The sequence below is a fragment of the Schistocerca cancellata genome, chromosome 1 (genome assembly GCF_023864275.1).
Source record: "Schistocerca cancellata isolate TAMUIC-IGC-003103 chromosome 1, iqSchCanc2.1, whole genome shotgun sequence".
Classification (NCBI taxonomy): domain Eukaryota; kingdom Metazoa; phylum Arthropoda; class Insecta; order Orthoptera; family Acrididae; genus Schistocerca; species Schistocerca cancellata.
In genome coordinates, this window is record NC_064626.1 from 479,306,544 (window position 1) to 479,321,736 (window position 15,193).

Below are 15,193 nucleotides of genomic sequence, written 5' to 3' on the forward strand. Positions count from 1 at the left end.
AGGAGGACCCTTTTGGTTGTCATCTGCGGCACAGTTACAGCACAATGGTAGGTTGACGATATGGCAAGCCATCCTAGGCTTTCAGCATGATAATGCCCGTCTGCGTAGAGTGGAAGTTTCAACTGCTTGTATTGGTGCATGCCAAACCCTACCTTGGCCAGCAAGGTCGCCGGATTTCACCCCACTTGAGAACGTTTGGAGCCTTATGGGGAGGGCCCTCCAAGCATCTCGGGATTTTGACAATCTAACGCGCCAGTTAGATAGAATTTGGCACTGTATCGCTCAGGAGAACATCCAACAACTGTGTCAAACAATGCCAAGCCGAATAACTGCTTACATAAGGGTCAGAGCTGGACTAACGCGTTATTGAATTTCTTAATTTGTGAAGATCTTTCTCCAGAATAAATCATCCAGTTTTTCTGAAACTTCTACCGATTTGCAACCATTCGGATAGTTTATTTGTGGTGCATCGTCTTTTTTTGTCTTAGAATGTATTTGGTCGTAAGACGACGTTGATCACACGAAAGTGTATTGGATAAATTTAGTACATGATGGAGAATACTTCGTATTTTTATTAGTTTCTGTACTATTCCAACTGTGCAAGGAGCGAGTGAAAATGACTATGCTAATGCATCTGCACGTGCCCATATCTATGATATCTAATTCTCATGATCCTTATGCGAGATGTATTATGTATGCAGAAGAATTATTGTACAATTTACAGACATTGTGTCCTAAAAAAATGGTTCAAATGTCTCTGAGCACTATGGGACTTAACTTCTGAGGTCATCAGTCCCCTAGAACTCAGAACTACTTAAACCTAACTAACCTAAGGACATCACACACATCCGTGCCCGAGACAAGACTCGAACCCGCGCGGTTCCAGACTAAAGCGCCTAGAACCGCTCGGTCACCACGGTCGGCACTGTGTCCTAGAACCAAGAAAGAGTTGCTACTTTTTCATTCTTGCAGTAGAGTATAAATGCACGAGAGTACACTTGTTTGCTGGTAATGTGTGACTTTGTTACTTGTTGATATATTCCACACTGCTGCGTTGATCATGAGATGTGTTTCAGAAATTGATCCTTATACCACACTTCTTGCGTAATGTGTCTTGAAAATGCACAAGGGATTGAAATGAAGTAATGGCCCATGAAACAAGCGTTTATTTTAAATAAGAATAAACTATAGTATGGGGAAAGTGACTAGGATTTTAATTCAGCTGTGGACCCAAGCATAACAACCATACATCAATAAGTAGCCTCGTTAGCGAAATTATTGCCTGTTATATTTATGATCTGAAGCTCACATTGGGTGTAAATCCTTACAGCTATAAGAGAAACTCGGAATATTGGCTGCCAGACGTCTGCTTCTTTTCTGTAATAGAGTGTATTTTACTACAACGATGCGATTGGTCATTTCAATGGGGTGAACGGCGTGGTACTGTAAACAGACACTTCAGGTCGACTCGGATCGGCAGCTGTGGTGTGTCTTCCCAGGAAGTACGCGGCATACCTGACTGAATCTCAGGCAATACCCGTAATTTAAGTTATGTCATGCTGATGGTCTTCTTATCACCGTTCATAGCCAAAATTTTGTGCTAAGTCAAGCAGATGCCTCGATTTGAGATGTCACTGTGCAATTGCAAGACAGAAGTCTTAAAGAATACAGACGAAGATATGCAAAATATGTCAGGAGGTTGATCCGTTTGTTTCTAAAACTAGTAATTACACGAAGAGCAAAAGTAGCTGAACATTATTTGAGAAGCACAGTAATATGGTGCTTGTTCAGTTTCATCGACATGTACACTGAAAAATATGGAGCACTCCACTCCATTTACTGGTTCCTGCCCATGTTACACAAATTGTTGGTACACCACTGTGTGTTGTAGAAAACTGAATATAATGCATTTCCTCAAAATTTAGGGAGAGTACATTTTCAGAAAAAACTTAACCCTTGCAACACTAAGAGTCGGGGGAACCGGGGGGGGGGGGGGCAGGGGGGAGGGGGTAAGTACTATATGTTCATGTTTTGAAATCGTTGTAATCTAGTAATGTACTTTATATTTTAGAACTTTGAATACATTATAATGGTTTTTAGTGATTTCCTATACCAGATTCGGTGTTTTTTTTATTTTTCAGTAAATGTAAACCAACAATTTAGGCCTTAGTACTGACTGTGAGTTTTCGTAATAAATGTTATATTCATATTTTCAAGTTCTTGACACTTCTTGCACATGTTTATATCTTTAAAAAGTATGTTGTGAATTGAAGTCACGATAGTTAATGGAAAACTCTACTTTTAAATTTTTTGAGGTGGTCATAAATTACTCCTCCTCTCTGCATACATGACACAGAAAATGCAGTGCTAGTGCTGTGATTGTGCTAAAAGATATTTTCAGATTCTGGACCCTTCTTATACTACTTGTACTTCAGCACCTAGTTAGAAGGAATGTTATTAATAACAGTTGTCAGCAACTAATGAAGTTTTTAATTTTTTTTATTTTTTTGGTGGGTATGAAGCACCCTCTTGAGGTACAATATCTTATGGAAAATGCGTTGGTATTGCTAGGGTTAATAATGCTTTGAACATCATTAACCATCTCTACAGTTGCTTTCACTCTAATGGGATCATCTGGAAAAAAGTATCAATTCTGCTTGTTGAAAGTTAAGTGGAAAGACATTCCCATCTATAAGGAATAGAAATCGATTAAAAATTAAACCCTGGGACCCCTTTGCGATTTATCCCCAATCACTAAAATTTTGTATTCTTCCAACATTGTTTGAATTACTCAGCACATCTTTTTGCATTATGTTTGTTAAGCATGATTCAAATCCGTTGTGTGTAAATTCGACAGTTTCCTAAAGCCTGAGTTTTTCAAAGAGTCCAACATGAGTTACTCAATTAAATGCCTTGGAAAGATGACAAAAAATTCCAGCTGGCAATATTTTATTATTTAAGGCTTGTGATATGTGATGAGTAAATGTTTAAGTAGCTCTCTCAGTCGAGAAACCCTTCTGGAAGCCAAATTGTGATATTGTATGTAAATTGGTTTGACCTAAACGTGAGACTAGTCTTGAGTACATTACTTTTTCGAATATTCTGGAAAAAGATGTCAATAAGGAAACTAGTCTTTCTTGTCACCTATCTTGTAAAGAGGTTTAACAATTTCATATTTTAGTCTATCTAGAAAAAAAATCCCTGTGCCTGTGATGAATTACATAATTATCTCATTAAGGACAACTTTTCAGAATTTTATTCGAAATTCCATCAACACCATATGAGTTTTTGTTTTGCAGAATTTTTATATTTCTATTAATTACAGTGACAGATGTTCATGCTATTTCTAGATGTTAAAGTTTTATGAAATGGCATTTGTATACGCTCTTGTTTTTTCAATTGAACCATTTAATCCCATTTTTAAGCTAAATTTAGGAAGTAATTGTTAAAAGTACTTGCAACTTATTAATTATCAGTCATAGCTTTGCCATTTAGTTTAACTGTTATGGTATCTTGTACACAGACTGATGTTTTCTTTGCATAATTTTCCTTTTCCCTCTTACATGAAATTTTGATTCTCTTAATTATCCATGGCAAAGTTTTTTTTAATTGATCTTTGTGTATAACTTTTCAGGAAAGCAATTCCAAAATATTGACATAAGTGAACTATGGAGTAGATGGAATTTCACATTTGCTCTATTTCTATATATACTTCTTCCCATGCATCCTCTTTCAACTGCCTCATTGCTTTTTATGAATCTGCCTCAAGACTGTAGGGTGCTACATTTTTTTATTTTCATTACTTGTGTATCAAGGCAGATAGTCTATTAACAATTAGGTACACATTAAATACTTCAGTCTGAGCACTGTCTGGAAAAACGTTATCAATCAGAGTCATACTGTTTTACCACACAAAAGTTGGAAAACTGATTGCTGAAATTGGACTTAAGCACCTAAATAATGATTCCAGATCATTTTTCCTATCTGTATCTTTTAAGAAATCTACATTGAAATCTCCAAACACTACTAACTGTCTTTTTACTGTCTGCCAGGTAGGCCAATAATGCTTCTAGAATTCTCAGAAACAGCTGAAAGTTTCATAGAGGGGATCTTTGGACTATTACAATTACCAGAGAAGTATTCTGCGGTAAATTTTAACAAGCACATGGTTCTAGGTTCTGCTCTACACAAAAACTGTTTGTTTCAATATTTTTGTCTTTGTGTGCAACTTTTACGTAAGTTGCAAATCCTCCTTCATCCAACTTATCCAACTTAATTCTACACAAAAATGATGCTAGTCTGCAATCCCTGATACTTAACTTCTCATCCCTGTGGTTACATGGTGTTCAGAGTGGCACAGAACATCTATCACATCGGAATTCTCCACATCTCATGAATCAGGAAACGTACAGAAGTGACATAGACGCGGATAGCTGATGTTCACAATTCTTGGAAAAGTGTAGAGAAGGAAAGTATGCAGCAGCAAATGCCAAACGATTGTTGATGGTGATCACAACTATGTGATGTTCCTAATCGCATAATTTTAGAGACATATTTTTCTTCACCTTTACCAGATGTAACGAGCCAGCATTAACGAAAACAGTGCTTTCATGTGTATGGGAATGACAGCAAGTGCTCCAAATTTCTAAGTAGACTTACCACCAAGATTGCTGAGATAGCAGTCAACCTGGTCCCCAGTTTTTGTGCAGCCGTACCAATCAACGACTGCAAGAAACATAAACACAATATATAATGTTAAAAAACAACAAAAGAAAATATTATTGACAAAAAAAACAGTATTTCTCTTACAAATTAAGCCTCGCTAAAGGTCCCGGAACTTACCCTTCCCAGACAAAGGGAGTAGTGGCTCGTGTGACCATGGACACAGTCTCAGCTGGCATGCGAATCTGTCGTCTATAAGGTCGCAGTTGTACCAGTTCTCTTTGCACGGCGGTGGATCTGCAAAGTTACAGATTCTTATATCAGCATGCCGTCATGTATATGTCTTACGCAACGCTGACTGTAAGATGTGGTTTTGGTTGTCATCTCTCTCTTCTTTCGTAAGTAACTGAATATTTACCACTTTATTGTAAGTTTTCTGCGTGCTGGCTATGTTCAAGCAAAGACTTTCTCAATATTTTCTTTGCTTCTGTATTCATAAAGTTCGTTTCAAGCTAAAATACTGTACAAGGTAGTTCAGTAAGTATTTTAAGACCTTTCAATAGATTAGTGTACTTTGTCCCGATATGAAATGAATGAACAGCACGTAGCGATTAGAATGCTCAAGAAGCCGTATACAACACAAACAAGGTGAAACGGCACTGCCCGACCTTAACGAAGTCCAGAATTTCCTCAGTGGGTGCTTTTCGCGGCTAATCGAATGAGGACAATTGCATGAATATTTCCTTGGGGGTTTTGATGTCTTTTGGGTTTTGCTTTTGGGTATTTCACGGAAGGTAGCGTTAAGTACGTGCAAGGTATTAGAATGCAACATTATTCTCTCTCGCAGCCTCGTGAGCTTACGGAGTATACGTAACAATTCACTGACGTAAAAATTGTTTTCATGTAATTTATGTCTTTCGAATGAACGCGTTTCTCCGTATTTGCTCTACGAAGTTTTTGAGGCTTTTTTGTCATTGCAAAGAACTGCATGAAAATTACTTTCAGTACGCTACTAAGTAGGCGACACAAGTTGACCTCTGAAAAACTACACTGCAGCTGAAGAAATTGCGCCCCACATGCTGCAGCAGTTTTGACAAAAAAATCGAATTGCAGGAGGATGTCTGCCACATCACGAATCGAAGACACTCTTACCCTTAAAAACTATAAGGTAACAAAATGATTAATCTTGCCCAACAATCGCGCAATAAATTCGTGTAAAATTGCGCAGTTGTGAAGATGTTATTGCAATTCCCATTACTTGCATATTATTAGTCTGGTCATAGTATATCACTGACTTCAACAGAATATTAACGTTAACCAGAATCTGAGTATCACTTTGTATACAAAATTCACTTTTAGGATTGAAATTCCTTCAAAACTCAGTTCATCCTACTACTAATAGGATATGCAGATCAGAACGTGCAATGAGTAACATTTCAGTAGAGCTAACCTGTAGTACCCACTGTCATACCAATAATGGTGTTATGATTGTCGCAGGTCAACACATAGAGCTGTGCAATAAGATCTGATGCATTGGTGGTGGTGACAGCTTCATTGATTTTCAGCGAACAACATTATATTAAAATCATATCATTCACGCAATGCGCACCGCACACTGATAAAAACTGTCTTCTGAAATTGTTCTCTGTTATATCATCTATGTTTAGACGATAACATACCTGGGTAATTCTTGGAATTCAAATTACTTGTGTTCCTCAGCTCTCTCAAATACAGTTCAAATGTGCATCATTTTACCTGTAAATCCAAAATTAGCTCGATATCCTTCCAAGTGTAAACAGTATCGATATTAACCATATAGGAGAAAATCTACACATTATGTACTATGTTTGGGCACAAATATTATTTCGATAACGGTAGCCATTAGTGATGCATCAGAGGGTTCTTCAATTCATGACGCAACCTATATCTTTTTCCACTGAAAATAAGCACAAGACGACTACGTCTGCCTAGAATTCTAGTACATACCTCAAATAAGAAAATGTGTAAAAGATGTATACCCACGGACACCTATTCTTTACCCACTCCTATTCGTCACAAACTTGCACACAAGCTAAAACAATGTGACTTCTTGTCACAGAAGATATTTAATTAAACATCACTATCATACAGATATTTAATTAAACATCACCACATAGAATTCATTATTCTAAATCAGGATGCACCACCTACTTGGATACAAAGTGTTAAAACAGTTCAGCGTCTCTTCTCTAATGGAATACAAATAATTGCATATTCTCGTTGATATGAAAGTTTGAATCAGCGAAAATTACCTTTCACATGTTTAACAGATAGCATTAAATTTCAGTTACACACTTAAATTTTTAACGTCTGTCTGATGTTTACATTAACGTATGAAGAAAAAGAGAAACATTAATTACCTCTGCGATTCCAGTCAGAAGATTCGGAATATGTTCTTTCCGCTTCAGAACAATATCTCAACGATAACTTTAAATGTCCTTCATAGTTAATCACGTTGTAGAGGAAGCCAAAATCATCCTGTCCTGTGGAAATAAAAACATGTTTGATGCAAAATATCATATTCATTCAGGTACAAGCGGGAACATTGGATTAAAATAAATTCTACCAATAAACATTTCTAGGTGAATGGCAGACAACGTCAGAGCACTTTGATATGAGGAATTTGATATCTGTTGATCTTTATTAGTTTCATGTTCCATGCATCATTTGCACAATAGGTTGTAATGATGTGGAATGAGTCATTATACATTCACGTCTGAAATTGAACTTTAAAAATTTACTTATTTCTTTAACCTGATCTGACTAGGGCCATCAGGCCCTCTCTTACATTGGACTAGGGTTTCACAAATACAGCACCTTTTTCACACCATAGTCACCTAAGATATAACAATTTTAATACGACAAACAGTATGGCTACATGCTGAACATTTATAATTTTTTGTTTATTTTTAACTATTATTGATACATACATACATGTGAGTTAGTAATTCCTATCCCCCATCCTTTACACATTGAAATAATGGTAAGGCTTGTACACAATGGATGGAATTGTCAAAGAGGCACTGGTTCAGTTTCTTTTCAAATTTTATTTTGCTGTCTGTCTGACATTTTATATCACTGGGCAAGTCATCAAAAATTTTAGTTACAACACTGTGCACCAGTTATTCAGCTAAAGACAACCTTAATGTGAAGTAATTAATGCCATTTTCCCTTATGGTTTTGTCATTCTGTACATCATTGTTCCTTTTGAAATGAATCATTTACAACAAAATTCCCAATGGAATAAATTACTGCAAATTAGTAGTCAGAATGCCCAAATTCTAATCAGGTATCTACATGATGATCCAGGGTGAGCATCATATGTTATTCTCGTAGCGAGTTTCGGAGCAGAGAAGACATTTTTCCTTAAACATGAGTTACTGCAGAATGTTATTCCATATGACATCATTGAATAAAAATATGCAAAATCTGTTAACTTACTCAGTTGTCTTTCCCCAAGATTTGCAATGAATCTAAGTGCAAATGTGACTGAACGAAGTCGTTTTAGGAGCTCGAAAATGTGCTTTTTCCAGCTTAAATTTTCATCAATATAAACTCTTCAAAATTTTGAAGTTTCCATCCTATTTGTTATTTTCTTATTATTTGTGTACTACTTATGGAAGTGCAGAACTTAATATGTATCTGTTTGAAATCGAGAATCAGACCATTTGCAAAAGTCCAGTCAATAAGACTGTTAAGAATATTATTTATTATTTCTGTTCTTACTGTATATAACTTGCACTGATTACGGTACTACTATAATCTACAAAAAGAATAAATTCTGCTTCTTATATATTAGACAGAAAATCGTTTACATAAGAGCAACAGTGGCGGACCTAAACTGAGCCTTGGGCAACTCCAAATGTGATTTCTCCCTAGTCAGATGACGTTTCCCTGATTACACTGGTTGAATTAGTAAGCACAACTTTCTTCATTCCTTTAGTTAGATATGAAAAAAATCCATTAGTTGGCTATAACATCCATTCCAAAAAATCACATATTATCTATAAGGATAGCGGTTCACAAAGTCAAATGCCCTAGGCAGGTCACAGAAAATACTAACTGGTACTATTTTGTTGCTTAATGATGTAAAATTTGTCGAGTGAACGAGTACATGGCATTCTCACTAGAACACCTCTTTTGAAATGCAAATTGTGATTTAGAGAGGCTATTGTTATTGCTGTGTTGGGTTATTATTCTAGAATAGTAAATGGAGAATGATGTCAGCAGTGAAGCAGGTCGGTAGTCTCTCATATCATCTTTCTTTTAGGGGGATTTAACAATGGCATATTTCAATCTCTCTGGAGAAATGCCTTGCACCAATGAAGCATTACATATTTCAGAAAACACAGGGCTTATTATATCGGAAAAAATCTTTAGTTCTCTGTTAAAAACACCATCAAGTCCATATGATCTTTTACTTTTGAGACAATACATAGTTTTCATAATTCCAGAGGGAGAAGTTGATGACACGTTCATTTAACTGAATTTTATGAAAGTTCTTTTTTCAGTGTAATTCTGTGCTTCTCTTGAATTTTTTGTACCTATATTTTCTACCGTATTTAAAAAATGATTACTAAATGCATTTGCTACCAATGACTCAGCATTTATCGCTCTTCAGTTAAAGTAAACAATGATGTTATGCTGTTCTTTAGCTGGTTGTTCTGTCTTTCGTTTCACTACATTCCATAAAGCCTGATTTTTTAAACACCTTTCCTTATAATATTTAGTAGATCTCATAGTGTGCCACTACTGTAGAATCTTTTCTTATTCTTGCCAGCAGATACTATTCCCTTTGTTTCACAAGATCCTCTAATCCCTTTAGTGATCCACGGTCTTTTTACATAGCTGTTTAACCTCCTTTTTGAATAGCTTATGTGGAAAGCAATTTTCAAATAATGATATGTATTTATTATGGTATAGATTAAATTTTTCGTCAGCATCTCGTTCATTACGAATTATACCACAGCGCAACTCTTGTAAGCTGTTCTCAAAACCATTTGGTCTGGAGTGAGTAATGATTCTGATTTCTACCGAGGAGTATCTATAATGTAAGGTATTATCTGATTTATCTTAACTAACTGTGCATCATGATCAGAGAGTATTCGTTACTTGGTGTATAGTTATTTCCTTGCTTAGAGCTTTATCAAACAAAACATTATATACTATAATCCACCAGTGGTGGAAAATTAATTACTAAGATTAAATTGTAAGATCCAAATAAGACTTCCAGATCATTTTCCTGTGAGAATCCTTTCGAAAATCTACACTGAAGTCGCTACAAACAATTAACTGCTTGTTACTGTCTGACAGACAGCGTAGTAAGGAATCCCAAATTCTCACAAACAGCTCAGAATTTCCCTCTGTGGATCCATATACAGTTACAGCTAAAAGTGTTCAGCATTAATTCACAAGCACAATTTCTATGTTGAGTACCGAGTCTACTTACCTCAACATTGCTGGATTTGAGATTTGTGTAAATATATGTAACAACTTCTTGTTTTCCTTTGACCCTTTGTAAGGGTCAAAGGTTCCTTTTCCAGTCGTATTTCCATCGCACAAAGATGGCGAATTTTAAGCTAACAAGTACAAAGACAATACGGAAAAATAACTGAGTCACGCGTGGCAAATTTTAATTCGTATTTGGTATGCTTAAGGGGAACAGTAACCATTTTAGAAAGTCGCAGTATAGAGTAATTCGAATAAAATATTGCAGTTAAAATATGTCCAATTTTTGTTGAGTACAGAGATACTGCTGGTTACAGAAATACGTTTTCATTTAGCATGTTGGTACTCCAGCTGCTGTGTATTTATTTATCGATTGTTTTGAAGTTCAAGTTGTGTGGTTGTGCTTAACTTGACATTATGGGATTTTTCGACTGTGACCATATTTACGACTTACTAATCAACATTAATCTATTGTTTAAGCTGTCCTACATATTTGCAAACGCTGAGTATGCCTATATGTCATTTCTGTATGGTTTTTGTAATGGAAACGCTGCTACTGCTTGTGTGGACAAGGGTACACGATTTCGTAACTGCATAGTACCAAATTCAAGAGTGTTTACCGGTGTTTTCACTAAACTTCATGCGACTGGTGCAGTGGCCAGCAGTAATATTTCATCTGAACAAGCAAGTGAACAGAATCTTAATGAAATAGAAACCATTATTCACTTGGTATGAACTAGTGCTGAAGAAACACACTCAGGTTTACTGCGTGGAATTCGTTTTCCACAAACAGTGATATGGTGGACATAAATGTGCATGGCCTCATTCCTAAAATTAGTCAAAGTCACTGAGGGTATTTTCGTTCCATCCTTACAACTACAAGAAAATCGTGTTTTTCTCACCAGAAGCATTTCGGGTTTTTGAGGTAAAGCATCATCAGTGGTCTCTAATTACAGATATTTACAACTATATTTGTTTTTAAGATCGAAAAAGAGTTTGTTAGCAATTCGTTGCATTTTATTTACGGTAACTTCTGCTTGGTTTTGCTACTACATCAGAAAATGCCGTCTGGTAGCACGTATTTGTTTCTTTTCTCATTAGATTCTGGTACTTATTGTCTACTTTTTCGCTGGTTTGCGTAACTATGCATTTTTTACGTTTTACACAGAACAATTAGCCGTACACCATTGTTTACTGTTTATTTCTATGCTTCTAAATGTGTATTATGTTTCGCAGTATTGCCAACATTGTAACTAGTTTGACTTTTACTTTTTTAGTTAATTGTATCTGTGTTATTTAAATTAATTGTGTTGCTATGTATTTATATAATTTAATGAAGAAACAGTAATAGAGAAATTTTTGCGTGGTGAATAAGCGATGGACGAAGAAGCAAAGACTAACGGACATGGGTGCGTAGCAGTGTGATGAGGAGTGAGTTGGAGGATATGATGAGGAGCAAGAAATGAAATGAATTTTTTTGGGGGGGGGGGGGGAGGGGGTGGCTTTGGGTGGGAGAGGGTGAAGGATGGAAAAGGCTCTTTTCTTTTTCATGTAATTTTTCCAGTTATTTTATGTAGTGACTGGTCTTTCAAACTTATTTGTTCTTTGTGCACCTGTTTATTTTGCTTTTAATGCTTTGTGTATATGGAAATTTTCTTTGAAAAGGAGGAGGTGTGTCTTTACTGATTCTTATGCTGTTCATATCTTTTTCAATATTCCTTGGGATGTGATATTCCTGTTTTAGATGATCTGCAAATGCTGAATTGCTTGTACGCTATTTAAATGACCTGATGAGTTCTTTATATCTTGTGTCAAATGTCCTGTCAGTCATTCCAATGTGTATCTTTTCACAACCTCTGCAAATGAGGTGATAGATACCAGATTGTTAAAATCCATATGGTTTTTATTTCAGTTTTGGGATGTGCTTTTGTTCTAAGTTGTTTCTACATGCACATCTACATGATTACTACGCAAATTACACTTAAGCGCCTGGCAGAGGGTTCACTGAACCGCCTTCACAATAATTCACTATTATCCCTACACCAAACACTGTGCAGAAAAAAATTAGCACTAATATCTTTCTGTGGGATTTCCTTTATTTTATTATGGTGATCGATTCTCCGTAAATGGGCCACAGTTAACAAAATATTTTCGTATTTGCAGTTGAAAGTTGGTGATAGAAATTTCGTAAGAAAATTCCGCCGCAAAGAAAACCGCCATTATTTTAGTTATGTCCAACCCAAATCCTGTACCATGTCAGTGACACTTTCTCGCTCATTTCTCGATTACACAAAACATGCCGCTCTTCTATGAATTTTCTCGACGTACTCTTGGTAAGGGTCTCACGCGGCGCAGCAGTAGTCCAAAAGAGGATGGACAAGCATAGTGTAGGCAATCTGTCTAGTAGATCAGTTGCATATCGTAAATGTTCTGCCAATAAAACGCAGTATCTGGTTCGCCTCCCCCACAATATTTTTGATGTGTTATTTCCAATTTAATGTGTTTGTAATTGTAATTCCTGGGTATTTAGTTGAATTTATGGCCTTTAGATTTGCCGATTATCGTGTAATCCAAGTTTAACGGTTTCCTCTTAGCACTCATGTGGATGACCACACACTTTTCATTATTTAGCATCAACTGCCTATTTTCGCACCCTAAAGTCATATTTTCTGAGTCGTTTTGCAATTTGTTTTGACTTTCTGATGACTTTTCTAGACGATAAACGACATCACCATCTGCAAACAAATTAAAACAGCTGCTCACATTGTCTCCTAAGTTGTTTATACAAATAAGGAACAGCAGAAGACCTATATCACTACGTTGGCGAACGCCAGATATCACTTCTGTTTTACTCGATGACTTTAAGTTAGTTACTAACAATTGTACCTCTCTGACAGAAAATCAGGAAACCAGTCACATAACTGAGACAATATTCAATAAGCACACCTTTTGACTATTACCCACTTGTGAGGCACAGTGTCAAAAGCATTCTGGAAATCTAGAAATAAGAAATCAATTTGAAATCCCTTGTCAATAGCACTCAACACTTTGTGTGAGTAAAAACCTAGTTGTGTTTTACAAGAACGATGTTCTATAGATCCGTGTTGATTGTTTGTCAGTAGACTTTTCTCTTCGAGGTAATACGTAAGTTCGAACACAATATATGTTGCAAAATTCTGCTGCATATCGACGTTAATGCTATGGGCCTGCAATTCAGTGGATTACTTCTACTGACTTCGTTGAATATTGCTGTGACCTATGCAACTTTCCAGTCTTTGGGTATTGATCTTTCATCGAGGGAGTGTTTCCGTATGACTGTTAAGTATGGAGCTATTACATCATACTCTGAAAGGGACCTAATTAGTTCATAGTCTGGACCTGAAGACTTGTTTATATTAAGTGATTTAAGTTCCTTCACTACTCCTAGGATATCTGCTTCTATGTTACTCATGTTGGCAGCTGTTCTTGATTCGAATTCTGAAATACTTACTTCGTCTTGTTTGGTGAAGGAATGTCGGAAGGCTGTGTTAGTAACTCTGCTTTAGCAGCACTGTCATTAGTAGTATTTCCATTGCTATCACGCAGAGAAGGCATTGATTGTCTCTCCCTACTAGCATACTTTACATACGACCGGAATCTCTTTGGATTTTCTGCTAGGTTTCGAGACAAAGTTTCGTTGAGGAAACTGTTATAAGCATCACGCATTGAATTTCGACCTTTTGTAAAAGATCGCTCGTCTTGAAAAATATGAGTTCGTTTAAATTTGGCATGCTTTTTTCGTTGTTTGTGCAACAGTGTTTTTGATCCATTTTGTGTACCAAGGGTGATCAGCTCCGTCATTTGTTAATTTATTTGGTATATATCTCTCAGCTGCTATCAATACTACTCCTTTGAATTGAAGCCACATCTGGTCTACACATACCGCTGCATTGTTAATTTGGAAACAGTGTATGTATTTTCGTCAACATGTCGAGGGTAAATTGGGGTCACTACCAACGATGATTGTATGAATTGGGCATGTGTATGAAATTAGACTCAAGTTTTCTATGAACCTTTCGACAATTGTATCATATGAGATGGGAGGTCGGTAAAGGGATCCAGTTATTATTTTATTCCGGTTGCCTAGAATGACCTCTACCCAAACTAACTCACAGGAACTATCTACTTCAATTTCACTACAAGGTAAACTATTTCTAACAGCAACAAATACGTCACCGCCAACTGTGTTTCGCCTATCCTTTCGGTTCTTCACAAAAATTTCGGCTGAACTTATCAAAGGCTTTAGCCTGCTTTCAGTGGCTATAACGATTTCAGCATCAGCGCTTTCTATTAGCGCTTCAAGCTAAGGCACTTTCCCAATACGAATACGACAATTAACAACTGCTATACCGATGGCTCCAGTACCTCGTTCTTCCTGCATTCGGCCTGCACCCTTTGAAAATGAAGCCCTTTTTGTGTTTTCCCCAGACCCACTAATCTAAAAAACCGCCCAGTCTACGCCACATAGCCCCTGCTACCTGCGTAGCCACCTCCTGCATATAGTGGACTCCTGACCTATTCAGCAGAACCCGAAACCCAACCACCCTATGGCGCAAGTCGAGGAATCTGAAGCCTACACGGCTGCAGAACGATCTGAGCCTCTGTTTCAGATCCTCCACTTGGCTGCAAATGGTGAGCCCTGCTTTCATCTTGCAAGAAAGATTGGCAGCTTTTACCGCTTTTGTTAGCGGCTCGAAACCAGAAAGAATCTCTTCTGATCCAAAGCAACACACATCATTGGTACCAAAGTGAGCCACCCCCTGGACTTGGTTGCACCCTGTGCTCTTCATGGCGTCTGGAATGATCCGTTCTACATCTGGAATTCCTCCACCCGGTATGCACACAGAGTGCACATTGGCTTTCTTTCCTTCCTTGCCAGCCATGTCCCTAAGGGGCCCCGTAACGCGCCTAACACTGCAGCTCCCAACTACCAATAATCCCAGTCTGAGACTTCTGGATCTTGCATGCTGATCGGTTTCCTCTGAAAGAGGGCAGGTGGCTGCAT

The 15,193-nt window shown here is 37.0% G+C and overlaps 1 protein-coding gene across 1 annotated transcript in view; it reads right to left on the reverse strand.

The window, feature by feature from the left end:
• LOC126184398 (uncharacterized) overlaps positions 1-15,193 on the reverse strand; it is an 89,797-nt gene that overhangs the window by 20,568 nt on the left and 54,036 nt on the right. Inside the window, exons 3-5 of the mRNA XM_049926820.1 lie at positions 7,062-7,184; positions 4,843-4,959; positions 4,660-4,725 (exon numbers count right to left, since the gene is read on the reverse strand). Coding sequence (XP_049782777.1) covers positions 4,660-4,725; positions 4,843-4,959; positions 7,062-7,184 — 306 coding nt within the window. The remainder of the gene's footprint in view (positions 1-4,659; positions 4,726-4,842; positions 4,960-7,061; positions 7,185-15,193) is intronic.